This window comes from Pieris brassicae, chromosome 4 (genome assembly GCF_905147105.1).
Source record: "Pieris brassicae chromosome 4, ilPieBrab1.1, whole genome shotgun sequence".
In the NCBI taxonomy this organism is placed as follows: Eukaryota; Metazoa; Arthropoda; class Insecta; order Lepidoptera; family Pieridae; genus Pieris; species Pieris brassicae.
In genome coordinates, this window is record NC_059668.1 from 16906293 (window position 1) to 16930712 (window position 24420).

At 35.7% G+C, this 24420-nt stretch overlaps 2 protein-coding genes across 4 annotated transcripts; one reads left to right on the forward strand and one right to left on the reverse strand.

The window, feature by feature from the left end:
- The first annotated feature begins 5530 nt into the window (after positions 1-5530).
- Positions 5531-10688, forward strand: LOC123708613. Of its 2 annotated transcripts, none has more exons than XM_045659407.1 (10): positions 5531-5672; positions 5950-6053; positions 6508-6579; positions 7828-7977; positions 8173-8371; positions 8643-8813; positions 8978-9135; positions 9547-9767; positions 9863-10085; positions 10375-10688. In XM_045659407.1, the coding sequence occupies exons 1-10, from the start codon at positions 5531-5533 to the stop codon at positions 10576-10578; spliced, it is 1644 nt and encodes a 547-aa protein (XP_045515363.1). In that variant the 3' UTR covers positions 10579-10688. The 2 variants fall into 2 exon arrangements, with proteins under 2 accessions (XP_045515363.1, XP_045515364.1); XM_045659408.1 differs by having other exon boundaries at positions 10378-10688.
- A 1278-nt stretch (positions 10689-11966) lies between these two features.
- On the reverse strand, positions 11967-20319 carry LOC123708760 (kelch-like protein diablo). 2 transcript variants are annotated; one of them, XM_045659626.1, is made up of 14 exons: positions 20116-20319; positions 19828-19898; positions 19111-19293; positions 18702-18870; positions 18449-18628; positions 17452-17610; positions 16841-17033; positions 16271-16494; positions 15658-15810; positions 14909-15010; positions 13739-13887; positions 13170-13308; positions 12590-12702; positions 11967-12106 (listed from the first exon to the last, which is right to left on the reverse strand). In XM_045659626.1, exons 3-14 carry the CDS (start codon positions 19290-19292, stop codon positions 12082-12084), a joined length of 1788 nt encoding a protein of 595 aa, XP_045515582.1. In that variant the 5' UTR covers position 19293; positions 19828-19898; positions 20116-20319; the 3' UTR covers positions 11967-12081. The 2 variants fall into 2 exon arrangements, with proteins under 2 accessions (XP_045515582.1, XP_045515583.1); XM_045659627.1 differs by lacking the exon at positions 19828-19898.
- Between the last annotated feature and the right edge of the window lie 4101 nt (positions 20320-24420).

Here is a 24420-nt window from a genome sequence, read left to right on the forward strand (position 1 = left end):
CAGTAACTTAAACACTAATTTAAGTACCAATATTAACAACAAATCTAAATAAATTATAAATGAAATATATAAATAAACGGGCTACTTGTCTCCCAGAGCCGACAAGCGTAGGCACGAACTGTCTAACATTTATATATTAAACTGTGAATTACATACATCATGATTGTTTGTAAAAAAATATAGAATCCAGCCATGATTGCGAGAAAAATTTATAAATTTACCTGCTAAAGTTTTGCGATGGTAAAAAACTGTTTTTAAACTTAGATGCGGAGTCAATAGGGTTGCTAGCAGTTTGATTGTTGTAATATAAGTATTGAATTATAAAGAAGTTAATCCTAATAAATAAACATTTATACGCGAAAAAAGAAAACAAAAAATATAATCATATTCGCTGCAACAAACAGGTGTTCACTATTATTTTCGTAAGCTATGAACTACATAATTTTGCCAAAATTACTATATTCTAAAACCTATTACTTTTACGATAGCGCCCTAATTTCACCAATATTTCTTTATCGCCACAACCCTAGACCACTGAGTTGAAAAAAATTTAATTAATATTTAAATAGCTCGTGTTCCCGCAACTCCGTTCTGCCGACTCATCACGGGTAATCCTCTTTTAATTAATATCTACTGTGCGGTCATGTTACGGAAATATTCACTTTACACTCTTTCCTTGCTGTGGTGCTACATATAAACGGTTTTCTGCAAGGGCTTGGTTAATTAAGAATTAGATTATAGAAGTCTCATTACGATTGATATTATCAGAAGTATGACAAAATTCGCAAAATAAAATACGGCGTGTCCTGTTCATATATTGTTCATAAAAAAAGATTTAATCCTTATTTTATTTTGTTTACTACTCCTAGGTCTACGTACATATTTTATTACCAAAATAAATCATGTGTGGAGGCTTAACGAATCTTTTTTTTATATAACAGGGGGCAAACTAGCAGGAGGCTCATTAGATATTAAGTGATACCGCCGCCGCCCATGGACACTCAATGCCAGAAGGCTCGCGAGTGCGTTGCCGGCGTTTTAAGAAGTGATATTTATCTAATCAAATTAAACAAATAAAAGATGTAATCCAATAAATAATATATTACGACTAAGCCGTAATACTAAGTCCTTGTGGCTTTATTTGCGACAAGCGCTGGTATTCTTCGGTCCATTTATATTGTCTTTGTTAATAAATAAATAATAATAGTATCATAGAGTTTCATTTAGAAATAAATAGTGATTTTTTTATTATAAGGATCGATTTGTGTGTGTCGATGATCAGAGGCGGAAGCTCAACCGGCGATATCAGTCATGCAAATCCGCAATTTATGAAAAAAATACGAAACTTACCTAATAGCAATGAATGTCTAAATCACGCAAAAGCTTTAATGCTTTCATAGCAAAAGCAAAAGTTACAATAGATTTATAACATAGATACCGTAATAAAAGTAAACAATGTCGTTTAAAATACCTATATTTTAAATAAAACTAGACAATGACAAAATGCGATATAACATTCTGTAATGTAATGGGGAATTTTTATTTTTCATTAGACGTGATAACGGTCCTCTCAATTAGCCCGTTGAGCTAATACAGGTCATGTGTTTCGACCAATGGCTTTTTATTTCTTCTTCTTTTTTTGCGCAATTAACACCTGCAAAAAAATACAAATCAGTCAAACGACGATGCGTTTCAGGCACAGATGTCTAATGTCCCTTGTCAATAAAGACACTGCTCTAAGACTGCCCAAAGCCTCATCGAATTCATACATCATATTGTCTAATATAATGTTTGCAATAGTAAGAAAAACATGTTTATTAATTAGTTCGTTGAAAAATGAATACAAATTGTAATAATTAATAATAAGGAGGGCTTTTCAGGGCAGCCTTTCATTCTTTAGTTTGTTCCTTTTCGTTAAGTTTAGTTCATTTCTGATAGTCATGTTATGGACGCCGCCCCATTTCACCAGCATGTCTTTGGCTATCCTCAGTGACTGGATGTAGTAAGACCAGTAAAGGCTTGATAGGGCGAGTTGGGAATCAGCGACGAGGTGAGGTGCCCTCCACGCCGCCAGTCACAACTACTGTGCTTGCATTTCTTCAAAAGAAATAGGCTAATAACAAGACTTCTTTGTCAAATGCAGTACCTACCAACCGTTCCTTCGTAGCTTGTGTTTGTACACAAAAATTGTAAATTAATATTGAAAATAATGCCATCTACTGTAACTTGATATTGTAAATGTTTCATGTTGGTTCTTGTTTTCATGACATGTTTCCCATAACCAAATACAGATGGCGTTAAAATAAAAATTGACAAAAGAATTGTTATACAAATTAATAACATATATCTAGCCTAGTTTAATGCTTTTCAAGGTTTTTCGTTTATTAAATGTATAATGTACGGTTCCTGCGTCAACAGGATATTTCAAATAATAGAGAATATTATTTTCAAATTTACCACTCTCGTACAACAAAACAGTGAATTTATGTGTATGAATTAATTGTTATGAATGCTATCTAATGAAACTGCTATGCTATGCTTATGCTGAGGCCTGTATCTGGCTATAGTCTCAAGGCCTACCTCTGAGGATTAAGGTAATCGGCTCGCTTATAAAACAAAGAATGTACAGCCTTGGCTCGATGAAATATGAAATTACAAACATACTTAGACTGGCCATACGTACTGTTACAATTGAGAATTTAGAAAATATTACAGTTGAATTTAGAATCTGTCATTCTTATATCATTGTTCATTGGATTTTCTTATTTTGGCGCCAATACATTGTACAATATTTTACGATGTTAAAATGGAGTGTGGTGGTAAAGAGAACCGAATCGCTGCGATTACATTACACAAAGTAGGTATGGAGCCAAATGCAATTTTTTAAATTCTCCATACGCTTGGTATTAGTAAAGTGTTTGTGTACCAGGCTATTAACAGGTTCAACGAGACCTCCTCTGTTTGTGACAGAAAAAGATCTGGACGTCTACGTAGTGTTCGTACGAAAAAGGTGGTCAAAGCAGTAAGGGAAAGAATTCGAAGAAATCCTATCCGAAAGCAAAAGATTTTATCTCAGGAGATGAAGATAACACATCTTTTAAAATACGCGTATTTTAAAGATGACTTGTAGCCTATAGGAGACGTATTAGATTCTTAACTGATATAAAAAGAATAGGGTGGTAAAACTGAAACAACTACTGAAGCGGTACACAAAGGGAGGTCACAGTTTTTTTTTTACAACTGAACAACACTTTAATAAACAATATGACCATATTTATGCTCAAAGCTCTATTAAAACATCGGTATTGGTGACCGAATATATCTGTATTGTTATAATCAATACAGACGATATATGTATGATGTCATATCAAGTGTATCAAGATACCATTCTAGAGAAGGTGGTGAAGCCCCTTAATAACACCATGTTCAATAACCAAGAATGGTCCTTCCGGCAAGCATCGGTGCCGGGTCATAAAGCTCGGTCTACACGGTCTTGGTTGGAAAAGAACGTTTCGAAGTTCATCAGAGCTGAAGACAGGCCATTGTCTAGTCCCGATCTTAATCCGCTGGATTATGATTTTATTATTGATATCAGGCCTCAACGTTTAAAGAACTGTATTGCAGCCAATGCAGACCACTTTGATGCTTTTTATATTTTAAATTGTTTTATATTTATGTATACTCCACTGTAAAAGTAATAAATGTAATTGGAATATAAAAAAATATTTTTACGTTGTTTCAGTATTTATGGCTAGACTAGTTATATGAATACAGAGCCGTGCTGGCGTACTGGCTCCAGCGTGCGACTCTCATCCATGAGGTCGTACATTCGATCCTCGGCTGTGCACCAATGGACTCTCTGTCTATATGCGCATTTAACATTCATTCGTACGGTGAAGGCAAAGATCATGACGAAACCGACTTGCCTTACATTTAAAAAGTTTACGTGTGTCAGGCGCAGGAGACTGTTTACCTACTTGCCTATTACATTAACAAATGATCCTGAAACAGATACAGAAATCTGATGCCCCGACCTAAAAAGGTTCCAACGCAACCTCGAAACCTGTATCTCGTATCTCGAAGCTCCGTAAGAGGTTTTTACTTAAAATGATACAAACAAAAAGTGATCGCTTTGTAGGATCGGTCGTATTTAGATAATTAACTTTTAGGTTAATATGGATAAACAATATTCCGCTCACAATGAAAATTTCTGTAGTGAGTAGTGATAATGAAATAATTATCACTTATTCTACTACACGAAGCCAAATTATTTAAAACTCAAGTGACATATTTAAAATCTATTGTACTAAATAAAAAAACACTCGCCTCCATTTCAAGGGAGTACAATCGACTATTTTTATTGTATCTTTAGCGTAAAATTAATACGTTTTTGCTATATTATTTGTATTACTAATATAATAGACTAGAAACAAATATCACCGTATTTATGTGTAAGAATTCTTTTGTTCCAATAAATAATCGGTGAAAACGATACATTTCTTCCAATAAAACTATCATAAAGTATCGTTCACCTTGTTTCAATATTTTTTGCTTGAGCATGCGAGGTTATAGAGCGTTATGTTATAGATAGCATTTAAGGCTTTTTTTAGTAGGTATATAATATAAAGATGAGTCAAAGTGTCGAATTATACATGTAAGATTGAACTCAAAGACATAACATCTTTACTTACCAGACACACCACCTGCTACGTCAATATAACACATAATACACACATATATATAAAAGGGAGATCTAGATTTACATTTACTATGCCAACGTGTTAGTGTGTATAAGCATCAATTATTACTCCTCTCCGGCAAAAAAGGCTTGTAAAAAGCCCCGCCATGACCTAACGTTTCCGGATGATCCAATCACTGGACAATGAAACTTCAAAATCAGATTAGGTTAAAAGACCGCCTTCACCGGAGAAGACGTGGACCTTTACTTCGTACTTCGCTCTAGTGAGCTTCCTTCCTGCCCTTCAAGCCATTGACCACCCCGCGACGGCCCAAGCCAAGGTCCGAGTCTCGCAGGAGACGCCCTTGCGATAATCCCGGGGAAACGCCTATTCCATCCAAGCTAAACTCGCGAAAACAGCCCGAGCTGAGCTGTAAAGGACCTTAAGGCCAGCAGCGAAATTCCATTAAAATACATTTACTATTAGTTTTGGTACAAGGGCGTAAAGCGAGTCAGTTTAATTGACATGAAACTCTTTCTGACTCTATATTCAAAAAGTTTTTGGTTTACCTTGTAAAGAACTGCGAGCAGATCGCCATTCTTTATTTGACATTTTAAAATGATGTAGCATATTAGCAAGCAACAGAAGTTCGCACTTACATTATGAGATCACACAAACACGTAGTCGATTACTATATTTTATTTCATTTTTCAAAACTATAACACATGTTTTACGTATAAATGGTATGTGTCCGTACAAAAAATTTAATACATTTCTTACACTCTATACGGTACACGTGTCTATGGCGCCAATGGCACGTGGAGCGCTATGGGCATGGCTCACTTACGACCATGTCTATAACGAGCGCGGTTGCCAACGCTGCCGCTCTTGCCGCGGCCGGCGCAGGCAAGAAAGCCGCTCAGGTGCAGTTGCAGGCCGAGATCAACACGGATGACGAGTGGGCGAAGTTCCTTAATAGAGATGGACTACTCGGTAATTTACATTTACCTTACATTTAAAAATATAGGCTAAAGTAAACATATCAACTTAGTCGCTGTGGGCTGTTATTACTTTTATAGAATTATCAAATGCATGTGGATTGTTAAAGTGCCAATTTTTTTTAATTCAATACGGATTATATTTTTGCTAAGCACTCTGATTTCAAATAAATAAACTATGTAGTCTCATCGTTTGAGAGTTACGTCATAAAGAAAATCGTTCGATTAATTTCTTTGAAAACGTTTCTTTTGATAAATAATTTTGTTGGCAGTAATCGATGTGTATACAGAATGGTGCGGCCCTTGCATAGGAATGGTCGGTAATCTGAAAAAAATTAAAGTGGAAATCGGTGGAGACAACTTGCATCTCGCCATCGTAAGTTTAGTTACTTTTAAATACCAACTTAATCTCTTGACCTACAATAGCTTTATTTTTACAACTTAGATATTTGGCATCTTTGTATGGTTAGATAGATTCTTATTAAGACTATGGCAGGCCCTAACCAAGACTTCGACTCGGAAAGTTAAAACTCTGCTGTCACGATTTTTTATCTATACTCCCGAATGTGCAACATTTACAAGTAGAAAACTTTCCCTGAGTAACGTAAGACCAAATATGCTAATTAGCAAGCCCCATCGGTATAGTTGTCCTTGGGCAGCTCTGTTCCGTAAAAAATATATCGTATTGCTTTCGATTATGATTGGTCAAGACAGATTGGGTCGCGCATGTGTTGTTAAAGATGCTGATGACTTATCAAAAACAGATGAAATAACTAACGCTTAAGTGAATTTATTGATTAAATAGCTTAGTTTGTGTTTATAATTTAAAGGCAAAGGCGGACACGATAAGAGATCTTAAGCGATTTAGAAATCGCAGCGAACCCACATGGATGCTTCTTTCAGTAAGTAAAGTATTTAATAGTTAACACAAACTATAATTTATTTAAATAATTTAATAACTAAAATGATTTGGTTTGCTTTTTGAATATTAACTATTTTCTAATGCGTTCACTTACATTATTATTTTTGAGAAATCTCCAAAGTAATAAGATCTAATAGACATAGACATAACATTTATTACTAACAAAACACACAGAGAAACACAGAAAACAACAATAATCAAAAATAAAAAAATAATGAGAGATAAAATTTTTTTTAAGAAAAAGGTTTAATTGTGTAATGCGTGTGTGCTGTGGTTGTAATTGGCCCTGGCTCAGCATTATGCTAACGAGCAGAGATGTTAATAAAGACACGGCCTTTAATAACGCAGTTCATTGGCCCGTCGTGCTATTTTGTAATACAATATATTTTTTTATTGGCGATACATTAACTCACATAATTCATTCTTAAATAGGTAACAATGGGAAATATATAATGATTTTCTTTAAAATTTACAATCCATTGTAGATTAAATAAAACCCGTAAAAGATTGATAAAACTGAAGATTAAACTATGTTAAGGCACAACGGCAATTTAATGAGGCGAAAGTTTGAAACTTTAGCAATTACCATCAGGCTACGTGTTTTATAACAAAAAGCATTTTTAATCGTTGTTTTTCTACTTCTCAAAACTATGTAATTAGCAGTTCAGATATTTGAAACACAGATATATTTAACTATGGAAATTAATGTTTGTTTTCTATTTATGTAAAGTTGTATTTAATTTGTTATACCCATTCTCCTAGTACGTACATACACGTAGCACGTGAGTGTGATATGAAGAGGAATATCGCCGCCTATGTATTGATCAAACAAGATCTAATTCACATTGTATTTGATTGTAGCTGATGCTCTACTTTTAACAGTTCATTTCGACCTATTTTTTACATACTAGCCTATTAACTGAGAAATATTAAGGTTAAACCTTTCAACATAAAATTGATTAATTACACGTTTTGGACAAAATAACTTATTTATCTATTGTTATTTAATTTATATTTTTTGTAAGATTTAACGTTGAAAATAGGCACTTAGTTGAATTTAGGTGTATAATTGCAGCATATCCTTACGCCATATTGAGCATATCACTGTATGTACCTCTACTATATTTGTAAAGTTACCGACAAAAAGTGGATATGTACGTAATAATACGTAAAACGTTAATAATTTAATTTTTTGAGTAAATGTTTAATCCATTTATATTACCTACAGAACAAGCAGTTACTGAACGTAGTTTTTGGCGCGGACGCTCCTCGTCTAACGCGTACTATTGAACAGGAATTGAAAAATGAAGAATTGGTGCGGAAAGGAGAATTAGAGAGACCCCAACGGGCTCCATATGAGCTGACTCCACAAGAACAGGTTTGTTTAGTTGAACGCACTTATTATAGCAGCTATAATAATAAATGTTGAAAAACTACGAAAACATTTCCTATTGCAAGTATACGTTGCGTGCCAGCGTACCTAAATGGTTAAAAATACGCAAGAATCATACAGCATTATCATTTAATAACAATCATATGGTATATGACAATTCAAAGTTTTATTGATAAAAAGGAAGTGGCAATAGCCCAAGAAAAACTACTTCAAGCTAGAAGAGCTAAAGAAGCTGCAGCTGCTGAAAACTCCAGGCTAGCTCGACGTGAATCACGCGCGAAGCGACTCGAAGCCCATTTTAACGAAATCTGCCCGGCAATGCTCACTCCTCATGCGCAGAAACATCTCAGAAAGGTCGCCGATACACTTGAACCGTTTGGTAGGTATACAGTGATCGAGGTATAAACAGACCTAGAGTCTGCGCGAATAAGTTATATAAAGATCTATTTTCTAATAATATTGTCAGCCTTCAACATAATCAATGTTGCAAAAAATCTTTACACGCATATGAATATTTTGGCAACACTAGTTTGGACTTGTGTTGATTTTTAACAAATTTTAGTCTTAAAAGGCACAAAAACAGAACCTACGAAAGTTAAAAACAAAATAACTAATATCATACTGTATTTAACTATACATCTTTTTATTAGGTGTCGTTGTGGCAGATAAATGCCCGTTAGTTCTAAATAAGGAGGGTCTTAAAGTACTCGCTATAGAAGATGAACACTTGGCATCAGAGGCGGCGGCTGCAGCACTGATCGACAGGCCTTCACTAACTTTGCTGCTGAAGAAGCTACCAGACAAACAAGGGAATGTTATAGGTATACAAGATATAGTTCCTACTTAGGGAGCACCAATATACGGGCATATACATACAATTAATCTGTATGCTTGTGATATGAAGAAAAGTTTTAAAAAAAATTCACTTGAGCCTGCAGTCTTCAGACTGAATTTAATTTAGATCCGGTTTTGTTCTTGATTGCAGAATTATGTCGATCAGCTCTTTTTGGAGATGGTTTATCAGAGGAAAATGAACCGAAGAAATTCTTAGCAGACGAGCTGCACCTTAATTCCGTGCCTGGCTTGTTTGTGCCAGCTGACCGACACCAACGAGCCGCTGCACTGGATTTACTCTTTCCAAAGGTATGTTGCCTTTCGAGAGGCTAATAGCGTTTTTAATTTTTTGGAGACGAAGAAGATTCATTTACATGAACTAATAACACCTGTATCACACAAAAAAGTCTTTTTCCTAACAAGAAATTGCGTAAAAATTAAAACAATATTTGTAAACGTCTCACTAAGCTTTCCACGGGGTGGCAACTTCGAAAGAAAGTATAACACGATGGCACGATAGACGTACTGTAACAACCTTAACCTTAATTAAACACTAACTTAAATATATCATTATTGAGTTGAGTCATGTCATTGATATAATCTTACCTATAACAACTCTAGGTAGGAAAATAGATAGGTACATAAAAAAATCTATACTAATCACGAGGTCTTAGTATAAACCAAATGTACTTGTCAATTATAACTAGTTTGATTACTTAGATGGTGGGTTCCCTAGTTGAGCCTCCGACGCCAGCAGAGCCTCCACATTTACTCATGCTCTTTGGGGCGTGGCAGCGAAGAGCAATTTTATCCGTCGCTGTTGCTCCAAAGTTTTCCAACCAAATCCTCAGATACGGATTTTTTGCTGATGCCAACATTGACGAACCTAAATTACTGGCTAAAAATATAGACAAGTACGAGGAGAGACCAGAAAAAGATTAGTAAGTATCTAGTGTATTTAATTTTGATTTAAATTCCTACGATTTAACTTTATCTTCTCGATCTACAATAAACATTTCAAATTAATACTGTTCAGTTCAGAAACCATAGCATTAATGGTGAGCGTTGGAGTAGAAGATCCAGCTTTAGTAGATCCCAGCGAAATACAAAACGATCCACCAGACGCCCTGCTGACATTAGGTCCGCTCCATGTTAGCGAGGACACAGTGGTAGGAGAAGAAGAATGCAGGAGATTCATTCCACCAGGATATAGTGAACCAGAACACAAACCTAAACCTAAATCTAAAAAGAAGAAAAAGGTTCGTTAATGTTACGCTAAGCCGTGGCGAAAATATGCCAATAAGATTAATTTGCTTCTTTTATTTTAATTATATATTCAAAATAAGTTCTATTACTAAACGAGTTTACCGTAATAAGACTGTGACGAAGACCAAATACAAAGCTATATCTTTAATTGTAATTAGAGAAACGGAATAACGTATGTTGTCTCATGTCTATGCGGCATTGACTAGGAAGTAGTTTACCCATCACAATCAAACGGTACGTGCTTCTTTTGATACCCATATCACGCCTCGTGTTGTTTTTCAGAAGCGCAATGAGACAAGAGACGAAGGAGACGAGATGGCCGAAGTATCTACCGAAGTATCCGAGGATGACATTATAGATGGCTCCGCTGAGGACGGTGATTTAGAGGATGAAGGAGAGGAAAAGGAAGAAGATATTGGCCGCGGGGAGAAGGAAGATGACAGTCATCTCGATAAGGCGACCTCTCCACCACCCACTACTCACTAGTTTTTATTTTAATCATTGCATCCATGCACACCTTTCTCTATAAATAAGTGAATTGATCTCAGTACTCACTGTTTCTCAACACTTCGCACGGGCGTCAATAATAAGTTCCTACAACCCCAAAGTATAACTAAGATGTACTACTATCACAACTATCAAATATTATATGTTGTATCCACAAATGTGATTTTTTTTAACAATTTTAAATATTTTGTGTATAACTAAATAGTAAATATTTATATTAATTTGGCATAATTAAATAAAAAAGAGTGATATGATTCTTGCACCATAATGCAATAAATTTGATAACGACTGGTTTCCTAAGACCAGTTCTTTGATTTGTATTTAATTAAAAATACTGAAATGATCATATTTTCTAGTTTTCTAGACACTTGTAACGCTGGTTTTCTACCTTCCTTTTCTTTAAATATTTTTTTATTTCATTAACATCAGAATTTAACAACCGGCTATGAATAACTTGCCTTTATAGATTAAATAATAATTGAATTCATTTATTTATATCAACATCTTAACAATTTACCAGACAAACTGATTTTGAGCATTTAATTAATTTCGAAAAAATACTTAATTGACTTATGCAGTTTCCTCGTTGTTCCTTTCTTTTAAAATACTATTTTACTTAATACGAATTATTATTTTTGTCCATTATTTTGGTTGGCATAAGAGTTTTTTGTCACAATTGAGTCTGTTCGATTCCTAGACGAGACAAATAATTTTTAGAAAATCATTGAATGCAGTATTACTTACTTTTCAAAATAAAATAAAGTCTTCTTTCCCTTGATGTTCCCAGTATTGGGACGCCCCGTATAATTGTTGTATTTTTACGAAGTTATTCTATAACTTCCGTATTTAAATTATCTATAAACGGTTTAGAAAAATATAAGGACGAACGAATAATAATGAATGGATTATCAAAGCCTGTCAATCATATTCATTGAAATATTGTAGTCTTTAACTTTTACAAAGAATATCTTTTTTAAGTCAAAGTTAGATATAAATTCAGTTTTTTGTACAATTTTGGCCTAGTGGCATAAAAAGCCAGAGATCATACGTTCGAACCCATGTGCGGATTTAACATTCGTTCGTACATTGAAGGAAATCATCGTGAGAAAACCGGCAAGCCTTAAACCCAAAAAGTCCACAGGCACAGAAGGCAGAAATGTTCACAACACAGATACGCTTACACCTTAAACTTTAAGCGCCACTGTTTCCATTATATTCTATGTATTATTGAATAAATCTTGACCATAGTTTCAATTATAAGGATACAACATAGACACCACAAAAAGAAAATAAAAATAGTATTTAAAACATTTAATTTATTTTTATTTCTTATATTACGAGATGTGAATGATACAAAATTATTATATTCTAAAATTTGTATTTTATTTATATTTATAAATAGTCAATTATAATATAGATTTAACAATAAAATAAAATGAGTAACGACTTAATATTTTATTAGTGTTTGTGGTGCTCTCTCGCTTACACCACCGAGTCCTTGCGATTCCTGAAATGGTTGTCCCATGTACATTTTACAAACGATAGAGAAAATAAATTATTTATAAGATTTTTCATAAAAAATTTAATAAATTTATTATTGAACAATCTAAGGCAAGCATTTATATCATACTTTGGACACACTTTGACAGGAACAATGTCTAATTGTCAATATAATGTAACGATAGATTTTTGTATAAACTTAATCAGTGCCGGGCATATTTGAAGTGATGTGGCAATTACTTTCTATATATCATGTGGCAATCGTTTACCATATATAAGATAGATGTGGCACGCGTTCACCATATACATAGAATATATGTGGCAAACGTTTACGACATATAAGATAGATGTGGCACGCGTTTACCATATATACAGAATATATGTGGCAATCGTTCACCATATATAAGATAGATGTGGCACGCGTTTACCATATATAGAATATACGCGGCAATCGTTTACCATATATAGAATATATGTGGCAATTACTTACCATATATAGTGGTTATCATGATGCGGCGCTCGCATAACGCCGACGCCTCCTCCCAGACGGCGGTAGTTCATGGCACCACAAAGTCGCCACTGGTTCGATTCTGGATCATATACCTATTTGTAAAAGTAACACATTTAATAATTGCCAGATCAAAAGAGTTGACGAGAATTCATTTAGTTCATGCGAATCTAAGGCCCAAATTCCATAAAGACACTTAAATCGAAATTCATGATATTTCAGGCTATTTTTTCTATCCGACGTTTGTCTTATTTGGCAGTGCTCAAGTTGCAACTGGATTAAAATAAAAGCTCCAGTTCAATTAAATACAACTTCAAAAAATGATTTTACATTTGAATAAATATGCGAAAGAAAAAGATGAGAAAAATAAGTTAAGAAAAAGACGCAAGATCCACCGAGTTCAGGCTTGGTACCTGGTACCACACTGCTGTACATATTAAATGACCATTCACTATATATCAAAAACCAACAAGTCATACGCGCTACCTTTAAATAACACCAAAACAAAATGAAAATGTAAATAAATTGTTCTTTAAGTGCTAATCGTATTTAAAATATGTACCTCAATAGACTTAAGATAGGCGGTTCCGTCAAACCCGCCGACAGCGTACAATTGTCCGTTGACGACGGCAAGCCCAACTCCACTACGCCGTGACGTCATCGCCACTACGGGAGACCATGTGTCTGTTGACGGTTCGTACCTGGAAAAACAAATTTAATACATTTAACAAACACTGGAGTAGTGCTAGCCTCTTGGCTTCAGCGTGCACATCTCATAGCTGAGGACGTAAGTTTGAACCGCATTTGACCAAGAACGAGCATACATTGTATGAACGCAGTCAACCGTGAAAGAAATCGACACTAACATTCATATAGCCTTGCCAGAAGAACATTATATAGTTTATTTCTATATACAAGTAACACGAGTATACCACAGTTAAAATACTTTTTATTAAACGCATTTTTGCATTCAATCATTAATTAAAATTATTACCGACAACTAAGTTAAAAACTATAACTACACACGGTTTCTATTAAATACTGTTTATTTGTGATGAAAAGAGACATACACAATACTTTACTAATAACGTTGCAGACATATATTGTATATATTGCATATATAGTATATACCGTTCAGCGGATGATAACTCCGTGCAGTCATCCCTTCCTCCAACGGCATAGATCTGTCCATCAAAAACTGCGCAACCGAGATGTTTGCGCCGGGTAGACATTGCAGCTACCGCCGTCCATTTGTTAGCACGGGGATCGTATCGTTCTACCTACATAATATTTTTTTACATTCAAACAATATCACACAATAGATAATATAAGCCGCAAAGAGGTCAAACTGACCACGTCAATTCGACTAAACATTTTAAAAAAAATACATGTAACACAACAATAACAATACATGTTATATACTCGATTAATGTCGAGCTCCCCAAAATATGGATATTGCTTTGTTTTTTTTTATATAACAACGATGGGCTATTTTATAAGAATTTAAAACCATTTCTGATTACTTCTTAGTGACGATTTTGTATAGCTTATAATGTTAATATATATAAATCTCCTGTCACAATGTTTGTCCGCGATGGACTCCTAAACTACTTAACCGATTTTAAATTAAATTGTCACAATGTGAGCAGTCTGGTCCAACTTAAGAGATAGGATAGCTTAGATCTTTAATTATAGTCGCAGTTTTATTTTATTGCAAATTATTTGTCTATAATTAATTGACAGTCAAAATTATCTGTTAACTCCAAAAGATTCTAACAGATGTCGATACTTTTCGACTGGATTGAGTAAGTAATCAATAGATGGCACTGTTATGGTAAACCGACAAACGTGTCATATAAGCTACAATTCAATATCATGATTACCACGTGTTATTGAGGCTAAAGTAGCGAATTACATTTATTTTGTAGTAAACGAAATACCGTGAAATTCAATTATTTCTATTTTTGGTGTAAGCATAGCCAACGTGTTACTTAGACCGAAGTGTAAATGAAATTCAAATTATAGTGACGATAATACAGTGAAATTATTCTTTCGTGTCACGGTATTTAGGCTATTTATTTGGGTTACGTAAAAAGTAGGTCACGCCTGACGATATGTGATTTTGTCTCGAAACCCAGTAACAGTACACTTATCAATTTACCTTCTTTATGATACTATAATCATGTCAGACATGGGTGAATTTTTAATTTGACACTTTGGAAATAAAAGGCACTTGTGCACTTCTTGCGTTTATCACCAGAACGAAATTACCAAATAGGAATATTTAAGACTCGCACTAACCGTATTGAGAGGCGACTGTCCGTCTGACCCTCCCACAGCGTACAGGTATCCACCCAGCACTGCCACGGCTACGCCCAGGCGGCGGGTTGTCATTGCTGCCACCTGGAATTAAATGACATCAATCATGACTCAGTTTGTTCAAATTTTTTAATTTGTACCTCCTTACAATAAAGAATCATGGAATGTCACTAAAACAAATTGCATCCTAATATTTAAGATATATATTTTAATGATATACGGTTAATCAAAAAAATGAAATCTTACAATGGAAGAATTGTTTGATAACTAATTAATTGTTTTGTAATTTATTTTATATATAATCTTGAATAGAAAAGAACTTTATGTGGTGGAAACACAAACGGGACAGTTTTTCTGTCCCCCAGGACATCGAACAATAATCAACTTATATAATAAGGCCAGTGACATATACACTAAAACATTATAACCATTAAACCATTAAAATAGCATGCAATACATCACAAACCGATTGAAACATGGACGCTTCACAGTTAGCCGATGCAAGAAACCCGTTCTTGACGAGAATTCTTATTCGAGTATAGGAATACATCCTGTATTCAAATGAGAATTAAATGAAGATGATGTCTGATAAGCATAATTTTTGTTATACATTAGATTATACTATTTAGTAATATTAATAAAAATACTTTATACTACTGACTGTATCGCTAGGATGAGGAGAAAGCTGCTAATAGTGAAACTTCTTAAAGCTAAAAAATCTCTGATTGTACCTTGGTCCATCGGTTCTCCTTGGGGTCGTACCGTTCCACGTGGTTAAGGCACTGTACGCCATCTTGTCCACCCACAGCGTATAACGCGCCCTCTAACACCGCAACGCCAACTGACGTACGACAAGATGAGGTCGGTGCTACAGCGCCACACCACTATACAAATGTATCAATAACAACATTCTTTTTACAAAACATATTACTAGAACGCACTTAAGGTTTGGGCCGTAAGATAACACGTCATATATTCTCAGTTTTAATTTATTTTTTTAGAAAAGAATCTCATCTGATGTTAAGTTATATGGCCGCACGCCCACATCGACACTCATAATACTCACTTACAACCAACAGGCTCTTAAGTGGGTAAACAAAATGTCAAATTCATTATATTTTTTAACGAAAATATCACAATCAATGACTTCTGTAAAGCATTGGAAAGATCGGAAAGGAATGAAATAAATAATGCTTTTATATCAATTAATTATAGTTTCAATAAGTATGACTAGTATCCAAATATACTATATATCAATGTCCATAGTCTAGAGCACCGTCATAGTTCATATTTAAAATGTTTTGTTGCGATTAGATAAAAATGGTCCTTCGAGCCGGAATATACCTGGTTGGTTTGGGGGTCATATCGTTCAATACTATTTAGGTAGCTCTGGCCATCATGTCCACCCACTGCATATAATAAATCGTGAAGTACGGCTACGCCAACGCCACACCGCCGTTTGCTCATGGGCGCGACCATTTTCCAATCACCACTCGCTGGCTCGAATCGCTCTACTGAAGCTATTGCATCACCTGAACACCAACCGCCCACAGCGAATAGAACTTCGCCTAGAACCAATAATATGCAAGTAGAACTTCATCTGGCAGGATATTGCAAAATCGTTGATACATTTATTACTTGGCAATTAATTAGCAAGATTGTTGTCTACATATAAATCGCTACGCTATGTTGTCACATTAAGTCAGTTACCAACACTTTCATAATTATTTATTACATATAAATAAAAATAACTTCACTTCACTTATAATCGAGAAAATTCCAGCAATTAAGAAACAACTACAGCAAACTCAAACAATTTAGTTTATTTAGACTGTATTGTTCGATTTATTTTCAATTGAAAAAACATAAAGGAATTTGATATACTATAATATTTGTTTATTTTAATCAACTTACCCCTTCTGGTGGGTTTTCGAGGTCTGGTCCTTGGTCCCTGCATTAAAGGTCTTTCTTGGGGAAGTAGAAGGTAATTCTTGGCCTCATCAAGGAGATCCCGGCAAGCATCGTCCGCTCGTATCAGCAGCTCAGCAGATACGGTCCCAACAAGGAACTTTGGACTTAGTAATGGCAGTCTTACATGTTGCAACACCTGAAAAAATCATTTTATTTAATTATCTTGTGTACTATAAAAATGTACTGATAGTGTACGAATACTGTAATAATAATGTACAATGGATACAACGGACCTATTGAGAGTCTAAGTGCGGAAACTGAGTCCAGAAACCATAACCATAATAATGTACAATGTTTGTTGTTATTTCTAGTTAAAAAAATATAATTTCAGTAGGTTCTACGTAGATTTTTTTAACTGGTGATATAAAATTGATAATTTGACGTGGCAGTCTTTTCTGACCACGATTACGGAAAAGCATTCGTAACGTTGAGTTACGTTAGTGATGCAATAAATATTGTGTTATCGTGTTCATCGCTTGCAACTTTGCACCTTCTTGAAAAATTTTAAACTAGTTATTTTAATAGATTGTGGTTTAAAAAAAACAAAAAAAAACCTGGGCTAAGTGCTGCCTTCTCTCAGCAACGTTATACTTGACCCAAGACATAACGGCCTGAAAGGTTTGCTCCTCAGAGCGGACATTCAGCTCGTCGGACGACACAATGTCGATCAGCTGTGCCGCAGGCAGTAAGAGGAATTCTTCACTTTCCATTACCTGAGGAAGGCACGTTTAAGTATGAAGTCCTACAAATAACAGATATTTGACACATAATTTTTCACCCTTTACACATTCTAATTAAAACAACTATATTGGTAGGTACCCGCAGATTTCTGTATTTGTTTCCTTGAAAATTTTACTTTATATGCACACCGTATAAACTATTACCAATCACATATATAGAATTGTTAATTGGCATAGCAAAGGTTCCATCTAATTCCTCTTTGGGCACTTGGGTTATAAATTGGAATATTTCTTTACCAAATTCAAAAAACACGAAAGAGGTTCGAATTGTATTCTTTTTGTATTTCAAAACTACAGACTACGTTACGGTTAACGTTGACGATTGACGGTTCAATTTAATCATTTTAAAACTTATTTAGCGTCTTAATATAAATAAAGTTACCTAGACTGTAATCTGTGCGAGGTCAAAAAAAAACTTTCCACTTATTTCATAATTTACATGGCTTCAAAGAATATTACTTTAAAACCACAATACGGTTAAACATGATGAAAAGACATTGAAATATTTACAGTGTGCCAAGGTTAATTCTTTTAAATCATATTTAGAGCATAAGCATTTTTTGCTTCCGTGTCTACGATTACGTATTACACTTTTAAAATTAATGCAAGTTGGTCTTAATCAGAATTATATTGTTGACTAATTTAAATCTTATCAAAAGTTTTTTTTGCCTCCCATCATTAAATTTATTTAATTAATAAATACTAATCAAACAATCATAACATGAAGTCGTAATCTAGATGTCTAATTATATTATTTACTTCTGAAAGAAGTACATTATTACGTGGAAATATATATATATAATAACCATACCTCAGGAAAGTTTTGCTGCGTGAACTTATCGGCAATACGTAAAAGGTCGCGGCAGGAGTGTGTGTCGGCAAAGGCGCGTATTCCAAGGCAATTCGAACAATCTAGTTGTCTCTTGAGGAACTCGCAGCACACCTCTTGTATTTCCTGCAGCTGTAGTAGGCAAGCTGCTGGTAGGAGCGCCTACGAAACAAAATATGAATATAGAAGACATCATGTTACACTGTAAAACGGCATACTGGCTGTTTCACATCACCTGCACATTGCTCTCTTCTACAACAATATGTGCAGTGTAGCAGAATTCAATCAGCTGCTCCATAGCATGCTCGTCTACGTCACGAATGGTCACTTCGGTGGCCCGAGATTCCGCCAGCTCGCCCGTAAACATTGCACGGAAATAAGGACTGCATGCTGACAATATAACCCTGTAAATTCATTTGAAATGCAATTTCTCCGAAGAAACATGCCTCAAGTAGCAAGCTTAAGTTCTGAAGGTTCAAATTATTTTTTAACAAAAATAGTTCAATGTATGCATACTCATATATACCATACACACAATATAGTAAAAAATATTTTTGATATAGCAAAACCAAATTTGTCTTGGGGTATGAGTGCAGAATCAAGTGTTAAAATGATACTGCACTTATAAAAGTTTAATTAATGACCTGTGTGCAAAGAGCTTTCTATTGGCAACATTAAGGACAACATCACACAGCTCCCGATGGCGACGCAGCGCAGACAGTTCGCCGAGAATGGAGCGAGGGTGCTTTTCAGACGTGTGGGACAGGCGCGCACCACCACCGCCCACACCACTGCCACCACCTCCGGGAGATCCGCCTTCACCCATCCTATCAAACATGTCATGTTTAATAACATTATGGAGGCAGACATAAGCTATTTTTATTGAAATATATTCCTTATTCAGTTACCATACAAATATATAAACTAAATCAAATCAAGGTTTTAGAATTTCACTATAAGTGATACTGAATAAGTATTGTCCATGTATTGCACAAATTAAATTATATAAAGTACATTATATTTTTTTAATATTTGTTAAAACATTAAACTTGTATAACATAAATGAGATGTTTTGAATATTTATGAAACTATTATTTTGATATCATATATGTAATCGTTGGAGTCAGAATCTTTGACGATAATGATAATTTTAAACATTGAAGTCAGTGTTTAAAATTCATTTTGTATAATCAACACAATGAAATTATTTTAAATTGATATTTATTTGTCCATAGACAAATATCAATTTAAAATAATATCATTGCACAAGGCAAGTGTTGCACAAAAGCAAAACACAACTGAAACAATTGAGCAACAACATACATTCACTATTGACAATTTCTTTAGCAAGGAATTAATACCTTTTGTGCCCGCGCGTGTTTCCCAGCTGCAAACGCAGCGGGGGCGAAGCCCAGCCCCACACGGAGTCAATCTGTGAGCAACCAGCCCTCTTTAAGTTTAACTTCTTGGGACTACAACTTTCAAAATAGTACTCTTCATCTTGTACAAAATCATACTATCTATTGTCTAGTCGCACATTAAGTATACAATAGGTTCGTAGAACTTGCTCTTTGATATGCACAACATTATTATTGTATTCGTTAAACAGTACTAATTTATGTGAATGGCAATGATCTATAATCACTTACCTTTGAGGTTTTCTTCACACTGCACAACTAAAATAATCCTCTTTGAAGGGCGAACAATTAAGTATCAGCCCCGAGGGCAGAGACCTAATTTCAATTTATGTAACGATACATCGATTTCCCAATCACAAAAATTTTTATGTTTACTGTTATGTTATACAGACTTTAGGGATTGCTCTGGCTTGTACATTTACTGCAATTGCCATTAATATTTACAGAAATTGAAATGTATGTTTTGAAAGATGACATCTGACACTGACAATGACACAAACCAAGAGTTAAAAAACACTTCACACACGGGACACGTTATCGCACAAAACTTATCCATGTTCGCGATTTCGCCTGCTTATTATATTATATATGACGGCGCCACTATCAATGTTTTGTAAAACTGATGGCGCCACTATCAATGTTTTGTAAAACTGATGGCGCCACTATCAATGTTTTGTAAAACAACGTGCAACTGGCGATTAGTCGAACGATCGTACGATGTGTCACTCGTCCCCACTACAGAACCAATATAAAGCAGCGCGCGCGCACAACTCGAGCACCGCCCCATCTGATATGCCTACTAGTGTCCATTTTCAATTGCCTCCTTGAAAACTGCACCTTCCCGGCGCAGTGGACATTGTCATTGGTATTCACAAACCAGGCAAACCCCGTAACAACCCCACTAGTTACCGCCCTATCAGCCTTCTCAATACGCTTAGCAAGCTTTACGAGAAGGTACTTAAAAAGCGCCTCCTAGACTTTGCCCTAGATAAGGGGCTCATTCCCGATGAGCAGTTTGGCTTCAGGCCGGCCCACTCGTCGTTCATCAAGTCCATCGAATCACGGAGCACATCCTCTCCGGGATGAATAGCTCCCTGAAACCGAGAGCCACGGGTGCGCTCTTCTTCGACATAGCGAAAGCTTTCGACAAGGTCTGGCACAACGGCTTGGTTTACAAGCTCTACCACCTTAATGTGCCACTAAGACTCGTGCGTATCGTACACGACTTCTTGTCCGACCGCTCAATGCGCTATCGCGTAGAAGGAACGTTATCGTCTCCTCGCCCCATCATGGCCGGAGCCCCTCAGGGCTCGGTCCTCTCGCCCCTTCTGTTCACGCTGTATACCGGCGACATCCCTAGGGCTCCCAATGTGGAGCTAGCCCTCTATGCCGATGACACCGCTCTCTATACCACCCACAAAGATAGAGGTGTCATCGTGGACAGACTCCAGACCGCTACCACGTCGTTAGGTTTCGGAAATGGGGCTTCCAAATAAATCCCGAGAAAAGCGTAGCAGTTCTCTTTGCCAGGGGCAACCCCGGTGCTAACCCTAGGGATAAATTTCACCTCAAGACAGAGGTAACCCTATACGGGCAAGCCATTCCATGGTAAAAGTCCGTTAAGTACCTAGGAGTCACGCTCGATAGCGGCATGTCTTTCCGAAAGCACATAGCCGCCGTTCGCAAGAAGGCCCATTTTGTCCTCTCTCGCCTTCATTTCCTCCTAAATAAAAGGAGTCACATGTCTCTCAGACACAAGGTCACCCTGTACAAGGCCTGTATCCGACCGTGCATGACATACGCTAGCGTAGTCTTTGCACATTGTGCCCCCTCCTATATTCACCGGCTACAGGTGCTCCAGTCGCGATTCATGAGAATCGCGACCGGTGCGCCCTTCTATGTGAGAAACGTCGATCTCCACCACGACCTGGAGCTCCCTACCATAGCCCAATGGATGAAGTTGGCGTCCACACGCCACTTTGACAAGGCTAAACACCATCCCAATCCGCTGGTGCGTAATAACATCAACTATTACCCCTTCCCGACAAAAAAGGCTCGTAGGAGGCCCCGACACATACTAACGGATCCGGATGATCCAATTACCGTAGCAAACGATAAATTAAAAGCCACCCGCGCGGCCAAAAATAATAAAAATAGCCAATCACAGATTAGGGTAAAAAACCGCCTTCACCGGGGAAGGCGAGGACCTTTACTTCGCACTTCGCTCACTCCAGTGAGCTTCCGTCCTGCCCTTCAGGCGATTGACCGCCCCGCGACGGCCCAAGCCGAGGTTCGAGTCTCACAGGAGACGCCCTTGCGCTAGCCGCGGGATAAAACGCCATTCTGGCCGAGCTACGCTCGCCAAAACAGCCCGAGCTGAGCTGTAAAGGCCCTTAAGGCCAACAGCGAGATTCCTTCTTCAAAAAAAAAAAAAAAAAACAACTCGAGCAGTCGTTCATCGACCATTGCCCGGTGCACACGTTACGTAATTACCGCTACTCGGTAATTCGAAATATTTACCTATTGAATTTGTTTATTGAAATCGTATTGAATTAAGAGACTGAAATTAGAATTGGATTAAATCAAATGATTGGGAGAAAACTTTGTGTTTGTTATCTTAACAATGTCGGAGCCTGACGCTACATATATATATACAGGTTGGTCCAACTAGTGACGTCAATATTTTTTTTTGTAGATTCCTCACATCGGGGGCTGTACGAAAATACCCCATCTATGTTCCACGCTTTCCTGTAGTTTTTGAGTCATATTTTTTAATGTTTTCTGTCAGTGAGGTTTCAAAAATTCATATCTTTTTTTGTTGTAGGTATTTTGCAGTGTTTTTCTGTGAAATAATTGTCTTAAATGTTTTTCATATAAAAAAATCTTAGATTCCTAAAATTAGTTTAAGCTTCTCAAAAAAGGTTTTTAAGTTAGAAGTTTAGTTTTTAACTGGATTTGCCCAAACAATCGAATTCAATTTAAAATACAAAAAGTTTAAATTTTCATAGCTTCGGGCTAAGTTACAAAAAGTTAAAAAAAACATTTATTAGTCTTACGGTAAATTAAACGATTTTAATTACTTTTAATACCCGTTAAAATAAATGGAAGACAAGCTGAGATTTTTTGAAACCTCGCTGGCAGAAAACATTAAAAAACAGAAGAAAAAATATAACTCGAAGACTACAAAAAATTGCAGAAATTACTTGGGGTATTTTCGTACACCCAGTGTTGAGGGTATCTAAAAAAAAATTATATTTGTATATCAGTAATTTTATTTAGTTACACGTTATCTACAGAAGTTATGACTGTATAGTTATAAATCACAGTATAAAAATGACATAATGTGTGAAAACAATGACGTTAAGTGTCAAATTTACCATATAAAATATTTTGATCCGGTAAAAGTGCGAAATTGTTTAAAATGTTTGTGATTGAAATTAAATTATGCTACTATTACTCTATGATTTCTACATCATTTTATTAACTTTCGAAAACATTAGTTGGAGGTTTACATTTTAAAACCGCACCCTTATCTATTTTATTTTATTAACATAATAATATCAATCAAGTGTCAATTTCTATGTACCGAATGAATGCAATTTAACAGTCAAAGAGAGTGCCTACGTATGGCTATGCTGTCTACACACACAATTTAGGAAATCGTCACGCTTATTAGTGATCTAAATGTACAGCCATGGCACGTACATGCACTGCAGGGCAAGTAATAAAAATATTAGATTGTGCTCGAGTAGGTAGGTACTCACTGATTACTGTCGACTTTAAAAGTAAAATAAAATCAAAGAGAAACACAATGATACGCTACAAGCGTCGTTAGGAAAAAAATATCACCGTTAGTGTTACCACATTTTACGGCGGAGACCATGAACGATCTCCTACTCGCGGTCCTAAATTATTTTTATGTATATATACCTACTACAGGTAACTTGCATTTTTTCACGTTATACAATAAGTTGTAGCGGAAATCTATAGATTTGACATGATTAACGGACATATCAAATAAAATTGTACCACTATATTGACTATTACAAAAAAGTTGATTGACATTAGTTTACTCCAGATACACCATTAATTTTTTAACCGTTCTCGAAAAAATCTTAACTCGAATTCACAATATAACGCACATCTATGAATAATAAAACGCACATATCACTATCCGTCAAATTGACAACACCCTACAAAAAGAATCTAGGGGGAATTCCCTAGGCATAACTCTTGAATTTCTCTCAACTCACTTGTCATGAATAAGATGAGGTTGTTCCGGAGGAGGTCCCGGGGCACTGCCCCGCCTGGGCGAATGTTCTCAATATTGGCCTAAATTATAAAAGCCGTTCTCGATAAAATAAATATTTAATATAAACCCGAATCTTTTCTTTCTTCTAAACTGGCTTTATAAAATACAAAACAAAAATTTAGTTAAATAAAACATTCTATATCGATATTTTATAATCTTCTTAGGGTACCACAGGGCACAGACTTAGACAGAGACCGTCAAAGTATTTATTTCATTCTATAATA